The 25,611-nt window shown below is 46.5% G+C and overlaps 1 protein-coding gene across 9 annotated transcripts in view; it reads left to right on the forward strand.

Moving 5' to 3' along the window:
• The window catches only part of LOC119172975 (cell adhesion molecule Dscam1-like), a 2,235,730-nt gene that overhangs the window by 516,150 nt on the left and 1,693,969 nt on the right, over positions 1 to 25,611 (forward strand). For 8 of the 9 annotated variants that reach the window (XM_075891768.1, XM_075891770.1, XM_075891774.1 and 5 more), the window contains exon 9: positions 22,962 to 23,149. The exons of the other annotated variant lie outside the window; for it this stretch is intronic. In XM_075891768.1, coding sequence (XP_075747883.1) covers positions 22,962 to 23,149 — 188 coding nt within the window. The remainder of the gene's footprint in view (positions 1 to 22,961; positions 23,150 to 25,611) is intronic. 9 annotated transcript variants of the gene reach the window in all.

Genomic DNA, 25,611 nt, shown 5'->3' on the forward strand with positions numbered 1-25,611 from the left:
ATGAAGCGCATAAGAGATGCCTACGCTGATTCCCCCCCCCCCCCCCGTGGAAGCGGCCAGCCTGGCCGCTGCGGGCGGGTAGTCAAGGTGACGAGGAACGTCGTGTGAAAAGCTTCATGCGGGAAACGTGTACAATTTCGGTGCTGCGGTAACGGCGGTCAGTTGGTACGACAAGAGGCGTCACACGATAGTTGACAGGTGAAGTCTGCTCTGAAACAACATATGGGCCGATGAATCGAGGCTGGAACTTGTCGCAGAGGCCAGGTGTGCGAATTGGTGTCAATAGCAGCCCCTCGTCACCCGGTCGCAATGATACCACACAATGAGAGGTGTCGTAGACGGCCTTCCTTGCTTGCTGCGTAGCTTCCGTGTTCATACGAGCGCGCTGGTGGCGCTGGGCAAGGCGAGAAATATATTTTTCGCAAGAAGATGGTGATGGAGGGCCATTGCTGGTGAAGAAGGAAACATCGATAAAGAAAGTAGGTGAACGTCCGTAAACGAGATAAAACGGTGAGTAGCCGGTTGTGCGCTGAACCGCGGTGTTGTAGGCGAAAGTGAGGAACGGTGGAAGTTTATCCCAGTTTCTGTGATCCGGTTGAATGTATACGGCGATCATGTCGGCAAGGGTTCGATGAAATCTCTCGGTAAGACCGTTTGTTTGAGGATAGTAGCTAGCCGCCATCTTGTGTGTGGTACCAGAAACGCGAAGAATTTCACCTAAAAGCTGTGATAAGAACACTTTTCCACGGCCACTTAGAAGTACGCGAGGCGCACCATGACGTAGTATTATGGCCTGAAGGACGAAGTCAGCAACTTCCGATGCTGAACCAGTAGCTACTGAAGTTGTCTCGGCGTAGCGTGTCATAAGGTCTACGGCGGTGACTATACATCTATTTCCAGCACCAGTAACAGGAAGGAGCCCATAAAGATCGACACCGCCGACCTCGAAAGGTGTTGGGAGATGTCGGAAGTTTGTGAAGTTGGCACGGAGAGCAGGAACCCACGCACTTTGCTACGCTGGTAGGAATCCCAGGCCAATAAAAGCGGCTTCGAATGCGGTCGTAGGTTTTGTGAAAGCCTAGGTGGCCAGCAGTCAAATCGTCATGAAAGGCGTTAAGTACATGATGTCGAAGAACGCGTGGCAGAACAGGTACCCAGCGTTGGCCGTCAGGATGATATATGTGACGATACAGCACACCGTCCTGAAATTTGAAGTGCTCGAGTTGTCGATGAAGGCGTGCATTGGGTGGACGCGTAGCTCGTGAGAGGTGGTCTATATTGCGCCGACAATACGGGTCATCCTGCTGGCGAGAACTGAAGGGTTGTTCATCGTCGATTAGCGGTTGGTACAGCGAGGCGAGCAAGGCAACAGAAGTGGGAGTCACGTCCGCACTGGTGTCGTTGAAGGTGGTAGCTGGAGTGTCGAACGACGCCGTAGGGAGTGGGCAACGAGAAAGAGCTTCGGCGTCTTGATGTTTTTTGCCCCATTTATAAATAATCTCAAACTGATACTCCTGTAGGCGTAAAATCCAACGACCCAACGTCCGGACAAGTTCTTCGTTGTAGAAAGCCAGCATAAGGCGCGGTGGTCCGTTACGACGGTGAATTGACGGCCGTACAGATAAGGACGGAACTTTTGTATGGACCAAACCACAGCGAGGCACTCCTGCTCAGTGATGGTATAGTTTTTTTCTGTAGAAGTAACCACTCGGCTAGCATATGCGATGACCCTTTCCCGTCCAGAGTTATCGCGTTGGAGGAGAACAGCACCTATACCGCAACCGCTGGCGTCGGTATGCAGGAGTGTTGGGGCGGTGTCATCAAAATGGCAGAGTACAGGCTCTGACGTCAAAACTTTCTTCAATAGGTGAAACGCCGACTGACATTCTTCGGACCCCACAAAGGGTGCATCAGATGCAAGTAGTTTGTGAAGTGGCGCAGCTATTGAAGCGAAATTTCGTATGAAGCGACAAAAATATGATGCGAGGCCAAGAAAACTTAGCAAATCCTTAAGTCTTGTGTTGCATGGAAATCGAAGGACGGCAGCGATCTTTTCGGGGTCAGGGCGAATACCGTCCTTGATGACGACATGACCGAGAACCTTGATGGATTTGGTGGCGAAACGGCACTTCTTAGTGTTGAGCTACAGACCCGCACCGTTGAGGCATGTTAGGACGTCATCCAAGCGCCTCAGGTGCTGAGAAAACGTTGATGAAAAGATGATAATGTCATCAAGGTAGCAGAGACACGTCTTCCATTTCAGACCACGCAGGACGGTGTCGATCATGCGCTCAAACGTCGCGGGCGCATTGCAGAGTCCGAAAGGCATCACGTTAAATTCGTATAGGCCATCGGGGTTGCGAATGCCGTTTTTTCTTTGTCGTCATCGTGCATGGGAATTTACCAACATCCCGAACGTAAATCAAGGCTTGAAAAGTTTTCGGCGCCTTGCAGTGAATCAAGGGCGTCGTCGATGCGTGGCATGAGGTATACGTCCTTGCGTGTAATGTTGTTAAGTGCCCGGTAATCAACGCAAAAGCGCGCGGAGCCATGTTTTTTTCGTACCAAAACAACAGGGGATGACCAAGGGCTAGTTGATGGACGAATTATTTCTCGTTGGAGCATGTCAGCGACGTTTTCTTCGATGATTTTTCGCTCAGCGAGAGACACCCGGTACGGGCGGCGATGTACAATAGATGTTCCCTCCGTCTGAATGCGATGCGCTGCAGTGGTAGTTGGGCCCAACGTTGAGGAGCAGGTGTCGAAAGAATCGGCGTGTTTCGTTAATAACGCAAGCAACTGCTGCGCCTGGATAGCTGTTAAGTCATCACTGATAAGAGCTATGAAGGGAGAGGATGAGCCAGGCTTACTCATAGAACGGTCATTGGTAAAGGCAGGTTTAAGTGGTGTGATGCTGACATGCTCAGCATCTACAACACAGGCTACTGCTGTGCCCTCTGGCAGGAGAACTTTCTCTGGCGTTTCATCCGTAGCAATGACGAGCGCGGAGCCATGGTGAAAGCGTACAACACCTGATGCAAGGGCTACGCCTTTTGCGACGCAAGTCGACGAAGCGACACCAAGACGTCACCGTGGTTGATGTCCTTAGAGGTCAGGGTCACAATTCGTTCTTGATGTGGCGGTAGTTCGAGATATTCACGAGCGAACAGGCGTTGTGGCTTGTAGACGCCTTCGTCGAACATGAAGTCCGTATTAGTTAGGTGCAGAATTCGTTCACCACAACATATAGCGGCTGAAGGAGAAGATAGGAAGTCCCACCCTAGAATTAGCTGGTGAGAGCACCGGGTAAGCACAGTGAACTCGATGTAATGCAAAATGTCACCAATAAACAAACGAGCAGTACAAAGAGCAAAAGGGCGGACAGTGTTCTCCTGGGCTTCGACTAGATTGGGTCCATTATAAGGTGTCATTACTTTTTTCAGGCGTTTGCACAAATCATACCTAATCACAGAAACTGTAGCACCGGTGTCCACCAAAGCGTCCACGAGAACTCCTTCCACCGTGACAGAAACCATGTTGAACGGGCGTGCTGGAGGAATATGAGTCCTACTGTTACATGCAGTTTCTCCTCCGAAAACTGCATCATTTAGTTTTCCGACCGGTTGTCAGTCGTAAACGAGGCTGGCCGAAGAGGAGAGGAGGAGCGACGGAAGGGCGAAGGTGATCGGGCGACGCAGTCGGCGCGGGCGGAGATGGAGACCGCTGCTGTCCAGATGAATAACGCCGAGCGTAAGAATCCCCACCGGAAAAGTCCCGTTCGCGCATGTCGTACCCGTGACGCTCGTCCTGCTGGCGCTTGCGGCAGAAGCGCGATATATGGCCACGATATCGACAGTAAAAGCATGTTGGGCGAGACGGGCGCCAAGGCGGGTAGTAGAGGGTGTTCGGCGCACCGGGAGATAGTGCACTCAAGTGGACAGACGGATGGTCGGAAGTGGACCGGTGGTGCAGCAGCAACCGGCGTAAATGATGGCAGTGGCGAAGTAGAGTTTACGTTGCGAGGAGGCGCGGCCGCAACTTGCGCGTACGTTGGAGGGCTAGACGGAGGTGGCTGTACGTAGGCTGGACCGGTGAATGATGTTAGTTCCTTCTTTACAATGTCACGGAGGGCCATGCTTGAAGGCTGTGTGACAGATGGAGAAAGTTGTGAGATGCCCATTGATTGAAGTTCTTCTCGTATGATCTCACGTATCATGTCACGCAGGTCCCGGTCTGCTGTACGGTGTTCACTATTGCCCGACTGAAGGCGAACAGAATCAAGTTAGTCGAGACGCTGACATGTAGAGACGACGTCAGTGACAGTAGAAGGATTCTGGGCAACAAGGGCATTGTAGGCAATGCTTCCGATGCCCTTCAGGGTGTGTCGCAGTTTGTCCGACTCGGAAATCAAAGAATTCACGCGCCGGCAAAGGGCAAGGACATCCTCGATGTAAGCTGTGTATGACTCGCCGGGATGTTGTTGGCGAGTATCTAGGGCCCTCCTCGCTAGAGCGGATTGAACGGCTGGCGTGCCGAATACTTGGCGAAGCTGCTGCTTGAAGGCAGGCCAGTCGGTGAAGTCGATCTCATGGTTCAAGAACCATGTCTTGGCAACGCCCGCGAGATAAAGCGATACTCGGCGGAGTTTGTTAGAGTCGTCCCAGTGATTAGTTGCGCTTACTCGCTCGTAGTTATCGAGCCAGTCCTCCACATCTTCGCCACGGAGACCAGCGAAGATCGGAGGGTCACGCTGGTGGTTTACGATGTAAAGAGGAAGAGCTTGCGGTGCAGTGACGGCTTGCGGCGCAGAGACGGGAGCAGAAAGGGCATCCACCCACTCACTCTGAGACATGTTGGCGGACTGAGGGTCCAAGCGGCGGCCTGAACGGAGCTCCAGCGAGTAGGCGTTGTAAGGAGAGGTACTAGGAACGTCAATCCACCTCCACCACGTATGACGACTCGGTTGTAACGAGGTTTATTGGTCGTGAACTCGGGAACGAACAAGCGCAACGGACCCGAAAAAGAAGCGCACGTTCCAAGAAGATGACGATTGTCAGCCAGAATATATGATGATGATTGACTGCTGTTAAGATGAGAATGGAGCGCATAATAGATGCCTACAATATATATATATATATATATATATATATATATATATATATATATATATATTCACGTTACACCGTAACTGTAACCTGTAGATAATAGCACACAAGGACGTCAAACATCCGAACAACGGCAATACGACTTTATTGTTTTTCTCTTCACGCGCATCTTCGTCCTCGTTCGAAGAGCGGCAGATGGAAGCCTGCCAGCATCCATGGCAATAATACTTGCAGAGCTTATACTAGTGGCATTACCCCCCTTCCCAAAGAACAACATCCCGATGTCACAACATAATTACCAGATGAAAACAAAAAAAAAACATACGAGAAGCAGTACCCAAGGGGGTGTTCACAATCACTGTAAGTCTACTCAAGGCAGTTTGACAAATAGTCAGCGTTGGTAAAACAGTTTCATCCTCGAAACATGGATGACATGTGGCTGTTGTGAACGGCGGGATTGACGAGCCATGTCTTCGTCAAGAACCTCGTAGTTCACTTCGCTGAGACGACGGAGAACTCTATAGGGACCAAAATAGCGGTGTAACAACTTTTACGACCGGCCCCGTTGTCGAATGGGAGTCCACAACCATACACGTTCTCCGGCTTGGTGAGAGACATCGCGACGAGCGCTGTACCGCAGCGAGTCGATGCATTGTTGCTTATGGATTCGTTCGACTGCAAGCCCACCAGCTGCGTCTGCCAGTCTGATAATTTCGTTCGTCTTGACACAAATCTGGTGTCTGTCTGGTAGAAGAATGGCGTCCGGCATTGTAGTGACCTCCCTGCCATGAAGCAACCGGAATGGTGTGAAACCGGTTGTTTCTTGCACAGTGGTGTTGTAAGCGAAGGTGACGTAAGAGAGGATGTCATCCCAGTCTTTGTGGTCTTGGTCAACCTAACTGTTCGCATGTCGGCGATCGTCTTGCTTAGTCGCTCTGTAAGGCCGTTGCTTTGTAGGTGGTATGCAGTAGTTTCTCGATTTACTGTGCCGCTAAGCTGCATCACGTCTTGTATCATACGGGCGGTAAAAGCTGCGCCCCGATCAGTTATGACAAATGCTAGTGCTCCATGTCGGAGGACGATGTTCTTCATAAAAAAGTGGGCAGTGTCAATGGTGGTGCCACGCTGTAATGTCTTCGTTTCGCAGTAGCGCGTCATGTAATCAATAGCGACTAAAAGCCAGTGGTTGCCGTCACGAGACTTGGAAAAAGGTGCGAGTAGATCTATGCCAATTTGTTAGAACGGTTGTGTCGGAGGAGCGAAGGGCTTCAAAGCCGGCTGGGTGCTCATGGGGTGCTTTGCGGCGTTGGCACTTGTGACACGTTTTCACGTAATGCTTCACGTCTCAATTGAGCTTAGGCCAGTAGTAGTGTTGGTGAATCCGGGCCAAGGTCCGTGTGAATCCTACGTGGCCTGAGGAAGGCTCATCGTGACAGGCGGACAAGACATCGGCTCGTACGGCTGGCGGGACGACGAGTCGCGTAAGGGTCGAAGTTTCTTTTAAAGAGGACATTTCTGCGAACTCGGAACGATGATGGCGAGCGGGCGAATGCAGTTGGTGGATGCGGCGTACGGCCTTTGAGATATTTGATAAATTGTCCACGCTCGGAATCGTTCTTCTGATATTTAGCTATGTCGGTACACTAACGGCACAAAAAAAAAAACACGGCCGTCGAGATCGTGATCACCTGACGCTGTCTTTAGAGGAGCTCGGGAAAGACAGTCCGTGTCAGTATGCTTCCGGCCACACTTGTACACGACTGCCAAATCGTACTCCTGAAGCCGTAAGCTCCACCCCACCAGACGTCTGGAAGAGTCTTTCAGGCTCGCCAGACAGCAGACTGCATGATGATTTGTAATAACTCTGAGTGGGCGACCATACAGGTATGGCCTGAATTTAGCTATTGCCCAGACAACAGCGAGGCACTTCTTTTCAGTGGTTGCGCGATTCGCCTTCGCAGATGATAAAATCCGGCTCGCATAAGCAATAGGGCGTTCGACACTGCCTTGCCACTGGACGAGGACTGCACCAAGGCCGATGTTACTGGCGTCTGTGTGTAGTTCATGTGTCGGCATATTCGTCGTAGTTTCCTAGTAAGGGCTGAGACTGGAGACGCTGCTGGAGCTCGGAGAAAGCGCGTGTTTGCTCAGGGCCCCACACAAAGGGAACATCTTCTTTTGTCAGACGAGTGAGGGGTTCGACAATATTTTTGAAATTTTGCACAAAGCGTCTGTAGTATGCGCAGAGGCCTAAAAATTGACGCACATCACGTTTGTTGGCGGGTGGTGACAAATGTGTGGCAGCCATTGTTTTGTCTGGGTCTGGCCGAATTTAATCATGGCTAACAAGGTGGCCAAGGAACTTTCATTCGTTGTAACCAAAATGGCATTTTTATGGTTTCAGCGATAGGCCTGCCGTGCGAATGGCAGCGAACACAGATCCAAGTCGCTGCAAGTGCTGCTCAAACATTTGGCAGAAGACAACGACGTCGTCTAAGTAAACAAGGCATGTTTCCCACTTGAAACCGGAGAGTACTGTATTCATCATCCTCTGGAATGTCGCAGGAACCGAACACAGACCGAAAGGCAGCACCTTGACGTCGTACAGACCGCCAGGCGCTATGAATTTTGCCTTCTCTCGGTCGCGTTTGTCAACTTCAATCTGCCAGTAGTCACTGCGTAAATACATAGAGGAGAAGTATCGGGCGCATAGGAGGTGGTCTAGTGAGTCGTGGATGTGCGGAAGAGGATAAGCGTCTTTCTTTGTGCTTTTGTTGAGTTTGCGGTAATCGACGCGAAATCGGAGAGTGCCGTCCTTCTTCTTTACTAGTAAGATGGGAGACGACCATGGACTGTTCGATGGTTGGATTACGCCATCTTCGAGCATCTACTTTACTTGAGCACGTATTGCCTCTAGTTTCCTTTGTGATACTCGGTAGGCGTGCTGACGTATGAGTCGCTCAGCACGGTCAGTGACAATGCGGTGCTATATGGTTGGCATTTGCTTTATCTAGGTTGTAGACGCGAAATAATTGCTACACAAGAGGAGGATACAGCGGATTTGCTCTTTCTGCGCACATGACAGCTTCGGATTGGCATCGACTGTATCGGCTACCACGGTGTCGCTTCTAACGGTTGCAGAAATTGGGGCTATCGTCGGACACGCTTCATCGTCAATGGATTCAAAATTAGCAATAGTTGTTTGCTTGGTCAAATGTTGGTATGCTCCACCAAAATTGGTAACCAACAACTCAGTCGTCCCACGTTCAAATTGAAATATGCCGCGGGCAACGCAGATTTGCTGAGACAAGAGCACCGAAAGGTTGGCTTCAATGATACTACTACTGTCATGTATATGTCGCCCTGTACAGTGACGAACATACTGGTGCGTGGCGGAAGTGTGACGGTGTCGTCGACAATGCGAAGCGCAGTCTTCTGAGGAACGGTATCTTTAGGCTTCGGGCCATAGTCGTCTGCAAACGTTACGACGAAGTCTCGAAGTTTTCTAACAGCACCGTGCTCGCGAAGGAGATATATGCCAAGGAAAACTTTCCGGGAGCATTCGGGAAGCACAACGAAAGAACCAACGAACGTCGACTCACAGATTTGCAGCCTTGCGGTGCATCTCCCGATTGGTGTCAATAGATGACCACCTGCTGTCCGAAGGTTAGGTCAATGCCCCCAAGAAGTCGTAACTTTCCTGAGCTCAGCCACAAGTTGAGCGCTGACAGCTGAGTAGTCGGCACCGGTGTCGACCAGAGCAGTCACTGGATGGTTGTCGACAAGAACGGCAAGGTCAGCAGAAACGGGTTCGTCAGCGATGTGAGGTGTCGGCTGAAAGGAATCGTCGAAGGTCGGCAGATGGGTCAAAGGAGGCTGTTTTGACGATAGCTTAACAGCGGTCACAACCCCGGAAGCCACTGATTGTAGTTTCCCCGGCGTGGACTTGGGGACTTTGTGGATCGTCCCGCAACAACATCGGTGAAAGTAGAGTATTGATTCACGGACTTAGAGCGCCTAGGACACGGAGAGCGTTATTGGCGTCGCTGAAGATTCGGAGACGGTAGACTTGCCAAGTACTGTGCGAGAGCGTGGGGTCGTTCCCCGTACCTGGGCCGACGAGCATCTGGCCGAAATCCAGGTAGGCCCATCTGTCTGTACGAGTACTTCCAGTACAAGTGACCTCGCTCACCAAAGTGGAAGCAAAGTGGCCGATTGTCGGAAGCGCGCCACACGCTAGATTTACGCAAATTAGGTCGCGGATTTTCATAGTGTGGTGGACCCGAGAAGTACTGCGGCATCTGCAGGCAAGTAGGTCGTTGGTTGTCATAGTGCGGCAGGCCCAAGAAGCGCTGCGGCGTCTGCAGGCTGGTCGGTCGGGGGAAATAGCTGGCTGCCGGCGAAGGAGTGCGTACAGTTTCCGCATACGTTAGCAGAGGAGCTTAGGTTGGAGGTGGCATAATGGTCATACCAGCTGCTGCACCTCTTCACGGACGACGTCTATCAGAGTAGTCACTTGAGGCTGTGAAGGCACTGCGTGAAGCTTTTGCAGGTTGTCGCATATAATGCTACGGACTAGCTCAGCAAGGTCTCTCACGCTCGTGACGTCGGGTGTTACCAAGGGTGCTGACGGACATGCAAGGTTGTCGGACCGCTCCTACTGTGACGACCACTGTCTTAGCATTCGCTCTATTGTCGTCGCTTCACAGAGGAATTCCGCCACGGTAGCGGGTGGGTTTCGTACAAGTCTTGCAAACAGCTGCTCCTTGACACCCCGCATCAGAATGCGTACATTTTGTCTTCCATCGTTGCAGAATCCGCTGGACGGAACAGACGAGACATCTCCTCAACAAACATGGCCACGCTTTATTTTGGTCTTTGATTGCGGGAATTTATGAGACGTTTGGCTTGTTCTTTCCAGTTGGCGCTACCATACGTGTTTCGCAGCTGAGTGCAAAACACCGACCAGGTTGTAAGGGTGGCCTATTGGTTCTCAAACCAAATACGCACCGAATCCTCCAGGTAGGAATAGACATACCGCAGTTTCCGGTGCTCGTCCCACTCGTTGGTGATGGCTACTCGATCATATGGGTCCAGCCAGTCTTCAGCGTCTTCGTAGGGCTCCCCATGGAAGGGCTTTGGGGTTAGAGGGGCTGCTGGCCATGGAGCTGGCGGAGTCGTGGTCTGTGAAGTTTGGCTTGCAGTTGTCGCATTTGCCATGGTTCTGGAGTGTTCCGGAAGAGGGCCGAATTGTGGTGGTAGGCCAATGTCCACCGACTGCGTTGAAGGTTGGCTGTTTCTACCAAGGCGTCAATGTTGGGGCCGAAATCTTCCTCGTGGTAACAGTGCACAAAATATCACCCAGTGCCTCCACCAGTGTCACGTTGCACCGTAACTGTAACCAGTAGATAACGGCACACAAGGACGTCAAACTGATCCGAACAATGACAATACGACTTTATCGTGTGTCCCTGCACGCGCATCTTTGTCCCCTTTTGAATAGCGGCACATACAAGCCTGCCAGTATCAATAGAAATAATACTTGCAGAACTTGTACTAGTGGCAGTATATATATATATATATATATATATATATATATATATATATATATATATATATATATATATATATATATATATATATATATATATATATATATGGCACATACAAGCCTGCCAGCCAGCATTGATGGAAATAATACTTGCAAAACTTGTACTAGTGGCTAGTGTACTAGTGTGTGTGTGTGTGTGTGTGTGTGTGTGTGTGTGTGTGCGTGCGTGCGTGCGTGTGTGCGTGCGTGTGTATGCTTTAATACATACCTATGTTTTTCCTGAGGCGAAAAAAAGGGGGAGGGGCTCGTAGAAGCTTCTGGTGAGGGGGTATGCCCTCCCTGGTTTCTAACCTGTGGGGGCGACGGCCCCTACTGCCCTTCTGGTACCGGAGCTCCTGTTCATTTCTCCGTGTTTGCTTGTCGCATATTTTAACTTTGAGCTTGTGATAACTATAAACCAGAGGTAAAGATTCTAAGCTACATAGTTTCATTTCAGTTTGAGCACTCAGTTGCATCTCTATTGCTTCAGTGCTAAAATTCTGCTTAAGTCTTTTTACAGCGAAAGCGGTTAAGTGCTCACAGCTCGGTTCAAGCGCAGTTGTCCGCCACTGCCACCGGTGTATATAACCGCTTCGCCCGAAATGAGAAAATAAACCTAGCACCAATGACACAGTGGGGCTTGAACCCGGGTCCGCTGAGTGTCAGCTCAGTATTCTACCGCTAAGCTACACCAGTTCTTGTGACATTTTGCCGAACATGACTTAGTCAGGCTACATGTCGGGAAAGCAATCACGTTAATATGACTTATAAAGCGTTTTAAAACAGCGAAAGAACAAGCAGTCATCACACGATTTGAATAGCGTGACGAGTGGGCCGTCCAATGCTCCAACCCATATTCTTGATATATAATAATGACTTGCCACATAATATATCATCCAGAATGCGTTTCTTTGTGGATGACTATATTGTTTACCGCGCCATCACGAACGACGCTGACCACATAGCTCTTCAAAACGATCCTAATGCTATTACGCATTGGTGTGAAATCTGACTTATGTCCCTTGACCTCTCCAAATGCAAGTTTGTATCATTCAGTCGAAAGTATAGCACTTTCACCTTTATAAATATCCTAAACAACTTACCTATCTCGCAAGCTTCCTCATACAAGTATCCGGGCGTGCATCTAACTCACAATCTTTCCTGGTCCTTGCATATAACTACTGTTTGTGCAAAAGCCTACAGAACCTTGGGATACTTAAGTCGTAATTTGAAATACTTCCCTACAAATTTCCGTAAAATAGCCTATCTAACGTACGTCTGTCCTCAACTGGAGTTGCCTTCATCTGTTTGGTTCCCTGATCAAAAATACTTAATTTCTATGATCAGATCAATTCAAAACCATGCTGCACGTTTCATTTCTCAAAAATATAGCCGTCTTTTTAGTGCAACTTAAATAAAAGTTGATAACTCTCTCCGATTCTTGGAAACACGTCGCGCTGTTGCAATCACTTGCTTACTTCACAAATATGTAAACTGCGCTTGTCTATTCCCCCTTCCCCTAGAAACTCCCGTGCGCATGTCAAATCGACTAAACAACCAGCGAAGTTTCAAACGCATTTACAGCCGCACCCAAGCATTTACCTTAGGAGCAATGCCCGCAGCTGTAACATTATGAAATGATCTTTCTAACACAATAGTTTCAATCACTGACCATACACTATTACGCAACCAAGCATACTGGCATTACTTTCCATAAAAATGTAGGTCTGTATACCTGTACACTTCTGCAAATGTGTTCTGACTTTGTTCCTCGTGCTCATGTTTTCGCACCATTTATTTAGACTACCTGCCATTTACTCAACTTTGTAATAAACACCACTATTGTAACTACATTGTTTTTGCATGTCCTTTCTCTGTAATTTATGCTATACTATAACATTGTAATGTTTTGTACTCTGTTGCTTCTGTTATATTTTGTGTCATCTTTTCTCGCCCCCCTTGCTCAATGTCACTACGGGAACCTGTAAGGCAACGTAAATAAGTAATAAATAAATAAATAAATAAATAAATAAATAAATAAATAAATAAATAGGAACTTGTTCTTTTCCCTTGAGGCGCATGCCAACTTCAGTCATAATTCCTCATCGTCGTCAGCCACTGCATGAACAATTGGCACAATATTCATTGCAAGTATTTAGCGGATACCACGCTTCCCAAAAGAATGATGAAATATAGCATAGCAAATGCCAGCCTACTACCCAAATAAATTTATTAATAATGACCCATTTGGTATCAAGCAAGTGTGCTTGCAGTAGTTACTCAATGAGTGTTTCGAAAAGGCTATGAAAGGCCGCTCCTCTAGCTGTCCCTGTTGGGACTGTGCTTCGCCTTCTACGCAGGTCCGTCGTTCTTTCTTAAGAGGTATGGAATATGAAAGCATTTCTTATGAAACGTTTGTAGATGAACTGCGAGTAATACACGACTTTCTAACTTTCTTGGGAATCCTTACCAGGTAAAATGTTAATAATTGGGAAACTGCATTTTAATAAGTGAACAAAGCTGTCATAAGTATTATCTATACTGTTAGATTCACACACATACCTATACTTACTGCAAAAATATTGTTTATATATGCTGTCCTACGTCTCAATAGGTATTGTCAATAGTTGTCCTAAGTTTCAAAGGACAAAACTTACTTTCAAGCAACTCTAAAGTCAGCTAGCGTATCCTAACCAGCAGAGTCGTGTACTTTGTCTTTCTGTAAACCCCATGCTATTATTACAGAAGTGTATCTGCGGTCGTTGATAAATAACTTAAACATTTTTGCAAGTGGAACCGTTTTATATGGTAGTGATTGTATCCTTTTTGCGAATAATGCTGCGGGTCGATAAAAGCAATATAAACGAGTCCTGAAACAGTTTAGATTTTTAACAAGTTTATTTGTTGTAAGTAGATGAATAATATACCTAATGCATTACAATAAATACTGTTAGGTGGGATGCCATCATTCCTTGGAATAGATGAAAAAGCGTCAAAAAGACACTCAAGGGAGAAGGGGCGGGGAACGGGGGTTGCTGTCACATCATGGTATGTTGTGCAATCTAATGTTAAATTAAATTTACAGTGAAGTCTCCTGGATCTTTTCGGAAAATGAAAATAAGATCAAGACAAAAGCAATTAAAAACTGGAGACTGCAGGGTCTTTCGAAGCTTTCACTGCATCAAACTTTTTGTAAGGTATACCTATTTGAGCATCTTTAAACAAAAACAAATTTACTTTTTCATGTCAATTCTGGCAGTAACGTCCACGCTTACTTAGCCAAAGGGAATGTGTTTCCTTCTGAGCTATATTTATTAACAGGTAAACTCCTCCAAGCAAAGTGGCACGCATCGTAGCTTCCAATTTGGAAAATTTCGTGAGGTGAGGCCTACAGGAGGCGCTGTACCACTGATAATATTCAATACCAGGTTAATTATCACATTATAAAACTGTAAATGCGGGCTGTAAGTTATACCTGAATTTTATAAATATGCGTTCATTTCGACTGTGCATTATTCCGATTGTTATCTAGTGCACTACAGTCACCCATGGCGAAAGACCCTTTGGTTGCTTTAAAAGAAAGATGCAGGTTCGAAGCAACTGTGTATTGCTTAGAGATAACAGCACGCAGTGAGCTATGGCAACATCAACAATATGTAAGCACTTGAGAAGTCTTTTTCTAGGAGTACTTTTTGTTTAACTGACAAAATGCAAAAATGTGGTTCAGAAATACCATGAAAAACAAATCACTCGCACAAGAACAAGTAGGCTAAATACGTCAGGCCAACTACACCAATCGCCATCAATTTGCATATTAACCAAGTACCGAGTGTGCATCTGGAAGGTGTTTACGTAGCTTGAACACTAAGTTGATGTAGTGGCCGATGAAGACGAGGATGGCGAATAGTGCTTCGGGCCCTGATTACGAGTGGGAAGGTTTCGTCCATCCACTCATTAAGCAGTTCACATGAAGCTAAGTCATATGCAAGTCTACTCTTCTTCTAAGCAATCAATATGATTCGTGACCTAACAGGAAGCCTGCAAAAGGTGTTTTTGCAAAGAATATTCAAGCACTTCCATGAATTTATGGCAGGATGAATGGTCACCATCTGGATTCCGGTTTGGATTGCTCACACAGTGAGCTTCCTTTCTTAGTAAAGATGACAGCTGCAGACAATAGTGCCCCTAAAACTGGCTACTGTGAGCTCATAACTTACTTTGCAAAACTTTTTCATTTGTGTACAGAAATCATTCGGCTCCACCAATAAAGAGCAGCTGTATGATACGATTGTACGCCTATCATGAAAGAAGTCACGTACTCGGACAGTGATTACAGCACAGTTTATAGCAAAAGCACATAATCTTAGGCCAAATCAGTCATTTGCTCGAGTCAAGTTAGACCTTGGTGCCATTTTTAAATTATGTACTTTTGAGCAACAATGAGCCTCACATTGTATGCTATGATCTTCCTGCACGAGTTTAAATCGACAACTTCCTCACGACCGAGACAGAGCAGTAGGTTTCAAAATGCTTGCTGGAGGACGAGGAGAATCTGATAAAACTTGACAGAATCAGAGCTGGCTGCTGCCTCTGCAAACATGCACAATACACACATTCAACACCTTTTCTAAAGTCCTCGATGAGGAAATGTCAATGTATAATCATCTTAGCTTGCTACTCTCTTTAATCGAGATGCACTCTTTAAAATATGAAGGCCTCTAAATTATACGGGCTTTACATTATTAAATAGTATATAAATTTTAAAGTGATTAGGTCCTAAGTTTTTTAAAACCTTGGGTGTAGAGCATCGCTTAGATGTTGTTTTGAGTCTCCCAACACCTTACTAATTCATTTGGCAACTCGCTAATTAATTTAGAAATCAGTTTCTTTACAGTCTTCAAGTAACGCAAGTGTATTCTGGCTCAAAGACATGTTCGTTTGGACACCCTGCATTCAAATTTGAAATTACATTGTGGACGAACTGTAAAGATAGCTACATTGCGTGGAATGCGCATCCACATGAACTGCATGAGAGAAGAGACAATTTCAGCAAAGTGTATTGATTGATTGATATGTGGAGTTTAACGTCCAGAAACCACCATATAGGAATAAGACACGCCGTAGCGGAGGGTTCCGGAAATTTGGAAGACCTGTTGTTCTTGAACGTCCGCACAAATCTGAGCACACATGCTTACAGCATTTTCGCTTCCATCGACAATGCATCCGCCACAGCCTGGAATAAATCCCGCGACTTGCGGGTCAGCAGCTGAGTGTCTCAGCCTTTAGAACCACCCTGGTGAGGCCTAAGGAAAGGGTAGGAGGACATATCTTTCTGTGATTGGCATTCTGGTGGAATTTTATGGCATCTGTGCAAGGTATTAGAACATAAAATGTGGTTCAAAATTTTAACCCAGCATCACACATTACGGTGTTTTAATTCTGCTTCCAGTAAAGAATAATTTAATTTAAGTATGCTAAATTGAAAGAGAAGTGTAATTTGAATCTGATCACGACAATATGCTTCTCCTAAATACCATGCAAATTGAGGTACTCTTATTTCACGTGATTATTTCTTTAAAACCATGTCACAGTCTAGGAAACCTATTTGCAGTTATTGGGTTTGTGGACTAATTCGTTTCGAAACACTGTGAAGTAATAAATGGCACGAACAGACAGAGACAAAAGGAGAGAGATGTGTGCTGTGATTCACAAATTATTTCATTTTCAGAAGTGCATAAAGTGTGAAGCAGTTTCGTTTGGTACCAGTCAACACGTCTGTCTCCTTTTGTCTGTGTTTTCATACTGTGTATTATTTCACTAATTTCTTGATAGTTCTTTTATCATGCAAAGCAAACATTTTGCAGCTCTATTGTCGATATTTGTATTAACAACACTTTTGTGTAATATATATGCTCAGTGACAGTAATAAATAATTGGGTACAATATTTCCATTAACACTGTCTGCAAATACCCTGTGCGTCTGTGCTGTTAACTATGTCTCTAAGATCAGTAGCCATGTTTTTCGTTTCACAATAGAGTTTTATTTAAACATTCAGGCTTCATGAGCAACAGCGGACACTAGTACTTGCACTGCATCTTTTATTTAACTACAGAGATATGCTCTAGGTGGCATGTAGGGTTTCCTGCTTCATATTCCAATTTTTTTTCAGAACGGCCCAAAATATTTATGAACGTAAAGTTACCCATCGCTCTATAATTAAAATTTGCGCTATGCACTTTCTATTCTGGTATAGCTGTATTCTGGTATAGTGTCCATTTTAAATGCGGAGATGCATATTGGGAATGCCTAGGCTGAGTTTCTTGAGCACTCTGCGCGTTAACAGCACGCAAGCTGGTAGTTCGTTGCCTGATATCAAGAGAAATAATTGCAAAAGACTTTTGAGTGAACGCGTGGCCTAGTAAAAAATAACACACCGTCATAAAATAACCAACAATGAAACAAGTTCGTTTCTTCTTAGTTTACGCGTGGAACACAGAAGACGACAGCGCGAATTCCACAGGTGATAACACCCACTTACCTCGAAACAGCTGACCTCCGAGGTAGTATAAGTGGCGCGTCTTCTTCGCCGGCCGGCAGCACAAACGAGCGCGTAATAAAGAAAAAATTGGAGCCCACCAGCTGCGAAAGATCACAACTCGTTTCCACGACACCGTCATCGAAAAGCCCACACGTTTCGGCGTAAGAAATACGGCCTACGGCTTCAACAAGCTTCACCGACCTATTGCGAATCTAGCGTTATGCTAGCGCCTAGGTGCGCCACCATCTTGCATGAAAAAAAAATAAACCTGGTAGACCGGAAGCGCGTTAAGATCACGTGGAATTTTTCTGCCAAAAGCGGTGGCGCATTTACCCCAACTTCTGGGATAAGATACGGAAGACGTTTGTTATCCATTTACATCCCGTAATTCAAAATTGGTATATGTGGAGCTATTGAAATGGCCGCGAGCGCATCATAAGCATGCCGTGTAGTCATGTTTTTACATGACAGCATCTCACGATTCTTATCTAAGCACCAGCCACATACCTTCGCATTTCATTCGCGTCCCATAATATCAAATTTAGTATATTCAAAGCTAGTTAAACAGCCACGAGCGCATCATGATATCTGGGGTTTCACGTCCCAAATCCACCATATGATTATCAGAGACGCCGTGGGGGAGGGCTCCGGAAATTTCGACCACCTGGGGTTATTTGACGTGCACCCAAATCTGAGCACATGGGTCTACAGCATTTCCGCCTACATCGGAAATGGAGCCGCCGCAGCTGGGATTCGATCTTGTGACTTGCGGATCAACAGCCGAGTACCTTAGCCACTACACGACCGCGATGAGGACGAGCGCATTATGAGTGTGGCCTGTAGTCATGTTATTACCTAACACGCATGTCAATATTTCTAAGTTAGAGTCTGTCGCTTGTGTTCACCATGCAGTCATGTCATACCCTACTAGTTTTGCAACCCGTCATGTGAACGAAGCCACCGCCAAAGCAGCAAGATCATGAAATGCAATTCTCGACATTCGCGACATAGATGTCGTGATTTTCTTGTTATGATGAATCACTTATGCTTGCCATACAGTCTTGTTATGCCATACTTGTTTTGGTATCGATACCACCATTGAAACGGCTATGAGAGCTAAAAGTGGTACGTAGATAGATAGATAGATAGATAGATAGATAGATAGATAGATAGATAGATAGATAGATAGATAGATAGATAGATAGATAGATAGATAGACAGACAGATAGATAGATAGACGAATAGATAAGCTAAAAGTCGCCGATGTTCACCTAGAAAATGCTTCGCGTTGAAAAATGGGACACTCGGTGGACACACCGATGCGCTCAAGTGGCTCCTTTTTGGGTGCCTCTTTCAACAAACGCTTCCTACGTGGGTCCGTAAGGGCCGGTTCACTGTAGCGGCAAGCCTGTCATAACGGCGCAGTGCCGTGGACCGCAAGAGAGCTGTTCGAATAGCACGGCAAGCTCCTCCGACAAACATGGCTGTCCTTCGGAATCCAGTAGTTCATCGCCTCGAATATATCAAGCGGCCGCCATGCGCTTTGTAGCTTGTAAGACCCCACTGATGCTTCCATTTGCTTTAGACTCATGTCTTTTAGCTTCAAAAACACTGTACTCGAATCGATTCGGCGCTGTTTTTCAGAAACATGGTCAAATGATTGATGTTCTAGGCCTATGAAACTCTTCCCGAGTCTCGGAGGGCTCACAATACATGTTTGTTTGTCGTTTCTAACGCTGGACAGCTGGCGCCAATTGTCCAAACGCATTCTTTGCGGACGTAATTCTCAATTGCTGTGCGCTATTTCGAATAGTGGACCGGCGAAAATACTATATTCACTGCTGCAACGTAATATGAGAACAACACGTACGACATATTGTGAAACCGCGGAACAAGAAGCAAGCAGCTCGAGGTGTCCCGCAGCAGGCGCACACAATGCGGAGATGCGAAAGCAGTCGACGCGACTTAGTCATGTCGCTCCTCAGTCTCTGATTGGCACACCGCCTTCGGCAAACGGCACAGAAGTGGGTCTCGGACCCGTTTTTCGAACGGCGAAGAACGGCAGACATGCGCAACGCAAACGGCCGTGCACAGCTTCCTGAGAACGTCAAACGGCGAGGCATGCTTGCCGCTAGCGTGAACCGGCCTTAACACGGTAACACGGTGTGGGATACAAACACTTTAGGTGGGCACACTCGCGAAACGCGATCGACCTTATAAAGTAACAGCAATGCGTGTCCGTCGGACCGCGGCCAGCGGCGAGTAGGCGCAACTTGAAAACAAAGGGGCGTTGCTATAACAACTGGTTCTTCACGAAAATTTAATTTATTTACACATGAACAATGTTTCTGCCCTAGAGTGAAAATTGATTACCTTCTCACCAAGGATGACGGGGGTTTCAGACGCGCGTCAAGCGTGGTCTCCATGCTTCTCTATGAAACGCATGCATGCCTGTCTTTGAAGATGGTTCCCGCATGCCCTGTGAACTTTACACTGCTTCGGGCGTAACCTACCTGTTCATAATGATCATCTTTTTCAAAACTTTGTGTGAAGCGGCTCTTCATTTAAATGCGCTGGTTCTCTTGTATTCGCTTTTTGTAGGTGGTGCACTCAGAATGACAAGCTGGATCTGTCTAGCGCGCGAACAGCGTGGTGGGATGTACATGCTTTTGATGACCAGCAAAGCAGTACTTTAACAAGACTGCGTGATTGCTCATAAAAAGAGAAGCAACCACTTAGATACCTAGACAAATTTGTTGGCGTGCGTTACAAAGCAACGGTTTGGTGTTGCACCCAATTCTAATATCGTGGCTCTAACGGTAAATATACGGCGTGATATTCATGGCCCGTTGATTGCCCGTTTTGATCGAGACATATTCACAGCGGACCTTGAGCCAATCTTGTCGCTGATTTCACCATCTCTTCTTACCGTGCACGGGAAGCGCTTTACAATATCTTTCTCGCATTGAACATTCAGTGGAACTTCTTCTGAATGCTACTTACAAGGGCGGAGGTTAGGTTAGGTTAAGTTATGAAGCGTCGTAAAACCACAATAAACAATGTCAGCTATTGAGATGCAGTGTTTTTTACCATTACAAGTCGGAAACTGCGATATCTAATACTGAAAATGTGCTCAGAAAAAAAAATTCGGCAGATCCCACGTACAGTGAGAATTGAGCATATGCGAAGCACGAATGAGCAAGGTTTTTATGTCAGTTTAAAATCAGCACAACATTACGAGTCGGAGGTAAATTATGCCGCACACGACTTCCATGTCATAATTATAACCTTTGAACGTGTCATTTACCTTCAGCATCCAATCACGCCACGTGATACCAAATTTAGTATAGTCGGAGCTAGTGAAACAGCCGCCAGCGTGCTATGAAAGTCGCATGTAGGCCAGTTTTACATGACAAGCATGTCCGGATTATAATGCTTGGACGCGTCCTTTACATTTGGCATTATCGTCACGTAATACCTAATTTGGTATATGGGGAACTAGTGAAACGGCCGCAAGCACGCTATAAGCATAGCATGTAGTCATGTTTTACATGACACGCATATCATGAATATCATGTCGTTCGGCGTGTCATTTAACTTCGTCGTCTATTAACGTCATGCAATACCAAATTTGGTGTATGTGAAGGTAGAGAAACGACCGCGAGCGCATCATGAGCGTGGCATGTGGTCGTGTTGTTACATGTCACAGATCTCATGATTATCATGTCTGCACCAGTCACATTCATTCGTCGTCCATTCACGTCCCGTAATGCCAAACTTAGTATATGTGAAGCTAGCGAAACGGCGGGGAGAGCATCATGAAGGGCTCAATATACTGCGACGTAACGTTGTCACGCGCACGCTGGGCGCAGCGACGCTATGCTAGCAAAACGCAAACACTCTACAGTCTGACGCCAGACGCGACTATAGCGTCTATCGGCACGGCCCGGTGGCAACCGGCGTGAAAGCCGAAATGCTGAATTTAGCGCTGACGACGTTACCCAAAATGCACCGCGTCTGCCTAGCTTCTTGATGGAGGAACGCCGGGCGCGCTCAAACGCGCATGCGTCAAAGCAGCGCAGTGCGGCATGTGCCTGCGAATATTTGTCAGGCAGATCGGCGCCTGGCGTGGCATCGCCGGCATGTCGCGACGAAATGAATGCCAGCGCGCATGCGCGCCGGGTCATGTCGAAGTGTTTTGGCGCCTTGAGCGTGGCACGTAGTCATGTTCTTACACGACGCGCATGTCATGATTATCACGTTCACACTAGCCACATACCTTCGTCATCCATTCGCGTCATGTAATGCAATGCCGAATTTGAAATATGTGAAGATAGCGAGAAGGGTCGAGCGCACCATGATTGTGGCGTGTATTCATCATGATTGTGGCGTGATTGCGGCGTGTAGTCAAATATGCTCGTCATGCAGTCATGTTATGTCATACCATGTTTGGTATCGATACCATTACCGAAACGGCCAGGAGAGCTAAAAGTTGTAGGTGGATAGATAATGATATGTGGGGTTTAACGTCCCAAAACCACTATATGATTATGAGAGACGCCATAGTGGAGGGCTCCGGAAATTTAGACCACCTGGGGTTCTTTAACGTGCACCCAAATCTGAGCACACGGGCCTACAACATTTCCGCCTCCATCGGAAATGCAGCCGCCGCAGCCGGGATTCGAACCCGCGTCCTGCGGGTCAGCAGCCGAGTACCTTAGCCACTAGACCACCGCGGCGGGGCAGGTGGATAGATAGATAGATAGATAGATAGATAGATAGATAGATAGATAGATAGATAGATAGATAGATAGATAGATAGATAGATAGATAGATAGATAGATAGATACGCATGAAGTCGCCAAAGTTCACTGAGAAATACTTCACATTTAAAATGCATCGACGAAGCGAAAAAGGGGCGTTAGTGTTCGGCCTCTTTCCTTACTCCGTTGCGTAAACTTCTGCACTTTTGTACTTCGCGCTGCTAAGTATTAAAACGTGCGATTTTAACGTCAGCAAACTTTGAGCGCTTGTATTCAACGACTTTCGCCCTCGGGAAGACAGGAGCTACTCATTATTTCAGTATGGCGTATTCAAGTGATGGTAACGTGCGTCTTAATTAGCGACGCTAACATTAAATATACGATGCTTTATAGTACGACCTATTTCATTTCGGGATCATCAGACACAAATGTACAAATCATAGATGTGACAACTATTATTTCTGCAGAAGAAGTCATTTTACGCTTACAGAATTATGTGTCGATGCAGTAACTTGTTCGAATAGTTATCCATCGAGCTCTGGGTTTTGGAAGGATAGAAAATGCTCTATGTTTTATTTTATTTTTGTGGTCATTGTCGCTCTTCGCACGAGTGTGTGCGTGTTTATGGCACCGTGAATCGTGATTCTGGAACGTGACACTGCTGTTTTGGAAGTTAAACCCCTACGATTATTATTATTATTATTATTATTATTATTAGTAGTAGTAGTAGTAGTAGTAGTAGTAGTAGCAGTAGTAGTAGTATTGGAATAGTACTGCACCAGTATCACCCAAGATATACAGGCATGCGTAGACTGGAACAGAAAATGGGCAGCTTGTACGGTCGTTTCTCGGTCACTCTTGTTTCTTCGATGGCACAATGTATTGTGACCCACCTTAAGGAAATGCTAATTTCAATGCTTAAATTGTAGAAAAACCCACATCAAAGCAAAACTTGCCTTTGCAGGTGGTACAAACTATCCGGTGGCAGAGTGGACAGGCATGAACCCATTCCTAACAAAGGCGGTCGTGTAGAGGCCCAATCAGACACGCTCCTAATCCACCGTTGCAGCACATCCGACTCGGGGCGCTACCTCTGCGTGGCCAACAACACCCTCGCCTCAGAGCCATTCACCGTGACGCTGAACGTGCATGGTAAGCAGCACATTCGGTAACATATGCACATGACAGCCGCTGGCGTCACAAAGTGGCTTAAATGCGGGAAGAAAGTTGGGACAGAACCCACGGAATCGCATAGCGTAGAAATTACATAGCAGCCCAAATGAACTAGAGTGCGACGTTAGGGAGCAGGTGCAGCTGAACAAAAATTACTTTTGGCGTAACTATAAGGTTAGGTAGAAAAAACCAGAGAAGACAGGCGTCCTATCCTGACCTCCCCTCATTTTCCTAACTAGTCTTAGTGGCGGAAGCTTATGTGGCAGACTTTTTTTTTGCTCATGCGCAAACGTTGTAAGGCGGATCGTCAGCTCAGTAGGAGAGGTCTAAAGTCTCCACATTGGCGTCTTAAGGGGGGTCTCAAGGTCTGACGAAACGTTGCCATTTTCGCTGGGGTCTACAAGTTAGATTTATCGAAAGTAACGGCGCAATATGGTGTCACCAAGATTGCTCGCACGGAGTCGAGCAACTCTTTACGGCGGCATGATGAGTCATTGCCGTGTACGCAATAAGGAGTGGCGAGATGCGACGCCACCACTGGTTGTTTTTCCAACGCTGTTCAAACACTGGCGTGTGAATGCGGTAGAGCGTTCGAGTATCACACAAAGTGGCTGTATCTGTTTCAGGCTTGAGCAACGACTTTTGTATATTTTTTTTCAGATTTCTTGCTCCTTAGAAGTACTGCTGGCACCAGCACCACATTTTTTTTGGCACGAACTGTTACATACAGCGGCTTTACTATTTTGAAGGGTTTCTCGCTATTCTTGATTTGGGAAAATGTCACCGCTTCGCCGCAAAGGCGAAGCATTCAACGTGATAGCAACACAGTAAAATATCATGCGAAGATTGCCAAGCACGTCAAAACGGGCCCCGCGTTTCTAATGCACAAGTGATACACAAAACGTACTCAAGGGACCAAGAAGTGCCTCAGTTGTTGCTTTGCTGGGTCTGAAAATCACACCCTTTTTGAAAACAGAGACTGTGCAACGAGTACAGTGACCTTTGTGCACCCGGTAACTAAAACAGAATCGTTTCGGCGGAAGTTTAGTCCGCAGTGAGAGATAAGCGAGCGCATGCGTGAGCGTCCCCTCTCCGTAGAAAAAAGTACATGTGGGAGTTGAGAGCACGCCGCCGCGTCGTGACGATCTGGCGACGCGCGATGATTGCACAGTATTGCTGGTAATGCTTAAAGATATAGTTTTCCCAAGATGCCCATCGCCAGCGGTGATAGATACATATATAGCTTGCCATTCGAATGTCTAAAGGGGGGCTCGTTTGTGGCTCAGTTGCTAATGCGTCGCAATCACAATTCAAAGGTCAGACGTTCGATTACGCGTGCCGGAGTCTTTTTCTCAATTATTTTTCTTTTTTGCGTTTGTAAAACTAGAGATACGTACACACACACATTGTGAATAATGTTGAAGCCGACGCCGGCGGCAAGCCTCACCGCGGTGGTCTAGTATCTAAGGTACCCAGCTGCTGACCCGCAGGTCGAGGGATCACATCCGGGCTGCGGCGGCTGCTTTTTTGATACAGGTGAAAATGTTGTACGCCTGTGTCCTCAAATTTTAGTGCACATTAAAGAGCCCCAGGGTGTCAAAATTTCCGAAGCCCTTCACTTCGGCGCCTATCATAACCATATGGTGGTTGTGGGGCTTTAAACTCCACATGTTGTCATGAACTTCGCGTCTCGTAGTCTGTTAAGGCTGTTATTAATACTTGAAAGTGAATATACTTTAGGACGATGCTCAATTTTTGATTGTCAATGCAGAAGCGTAAGGTCTGGTCTTTTTTCTTTACCAGCACTATAGGTGAAGCCCATGAACTGGCTGATGGTTGAATTAAGTTGTGTCTAAGCATTACTTCAACTTGGCATCTGTGGATTTTTTCCTTTTTTGGGGACACGCGGTGCGGGTGCTGGCAAACAGGTCTGATAAATTCGTCAACTATGATGCAGTGTTCGGGAATGGATGTTCTTTGGTCTTTTGATGGGGAAGAACACGACGCGTACTCCCGTATATGTATTTCTATTTTCTGTTTCTAGTTCGGTGGTTGGATGCTTCAATGTGAATAGATGCGAGTTCGGAATCTATGCTGTCAGAGTGTAGTGATGCAGTCTCGGAAGAACTCATATCCGTAATCAGAATGTTATCGTGCAGGGGACCACAACAGTTCTCTTCGCAAGAAATCGCACCTCATTTCGGAAACTTGTTAGAAAAACACTCTCGCAACCATCACGCAGCCATACAATACCGTATGCGGCACAGATTCCTTTGTCAATGTTCAGTTTCAGTTTTTATTATTCACAAAGCATCGATTACATAACACGTGTATACCGATGAGGGTACCAGGGTATACATACTGAAAATGAAACCCTCATTTAGAAACTGCAGCAAAAGTAAATTGAAAACAATTGGCAAAAGATTAGCATGTGATAATAA

The sequence above is a fragment of the Rhipicephalus microplus genome, chromosome 4 (assembly GCF_043290135.1).
Source record: "Rhipicephalus microplus isolate Deutch F79 chromosome 4, USDA_Rmic, whole genome shotgun sequence".
In the NCBI taxonomy this organism is placed as follows: domain Eukaryota; kingdom Metazoa; phylum Arthropoda; class Arachnida; order Ixodida; family Ixodidae; genus Rhipicephalus; species Rhipicephalus microplus.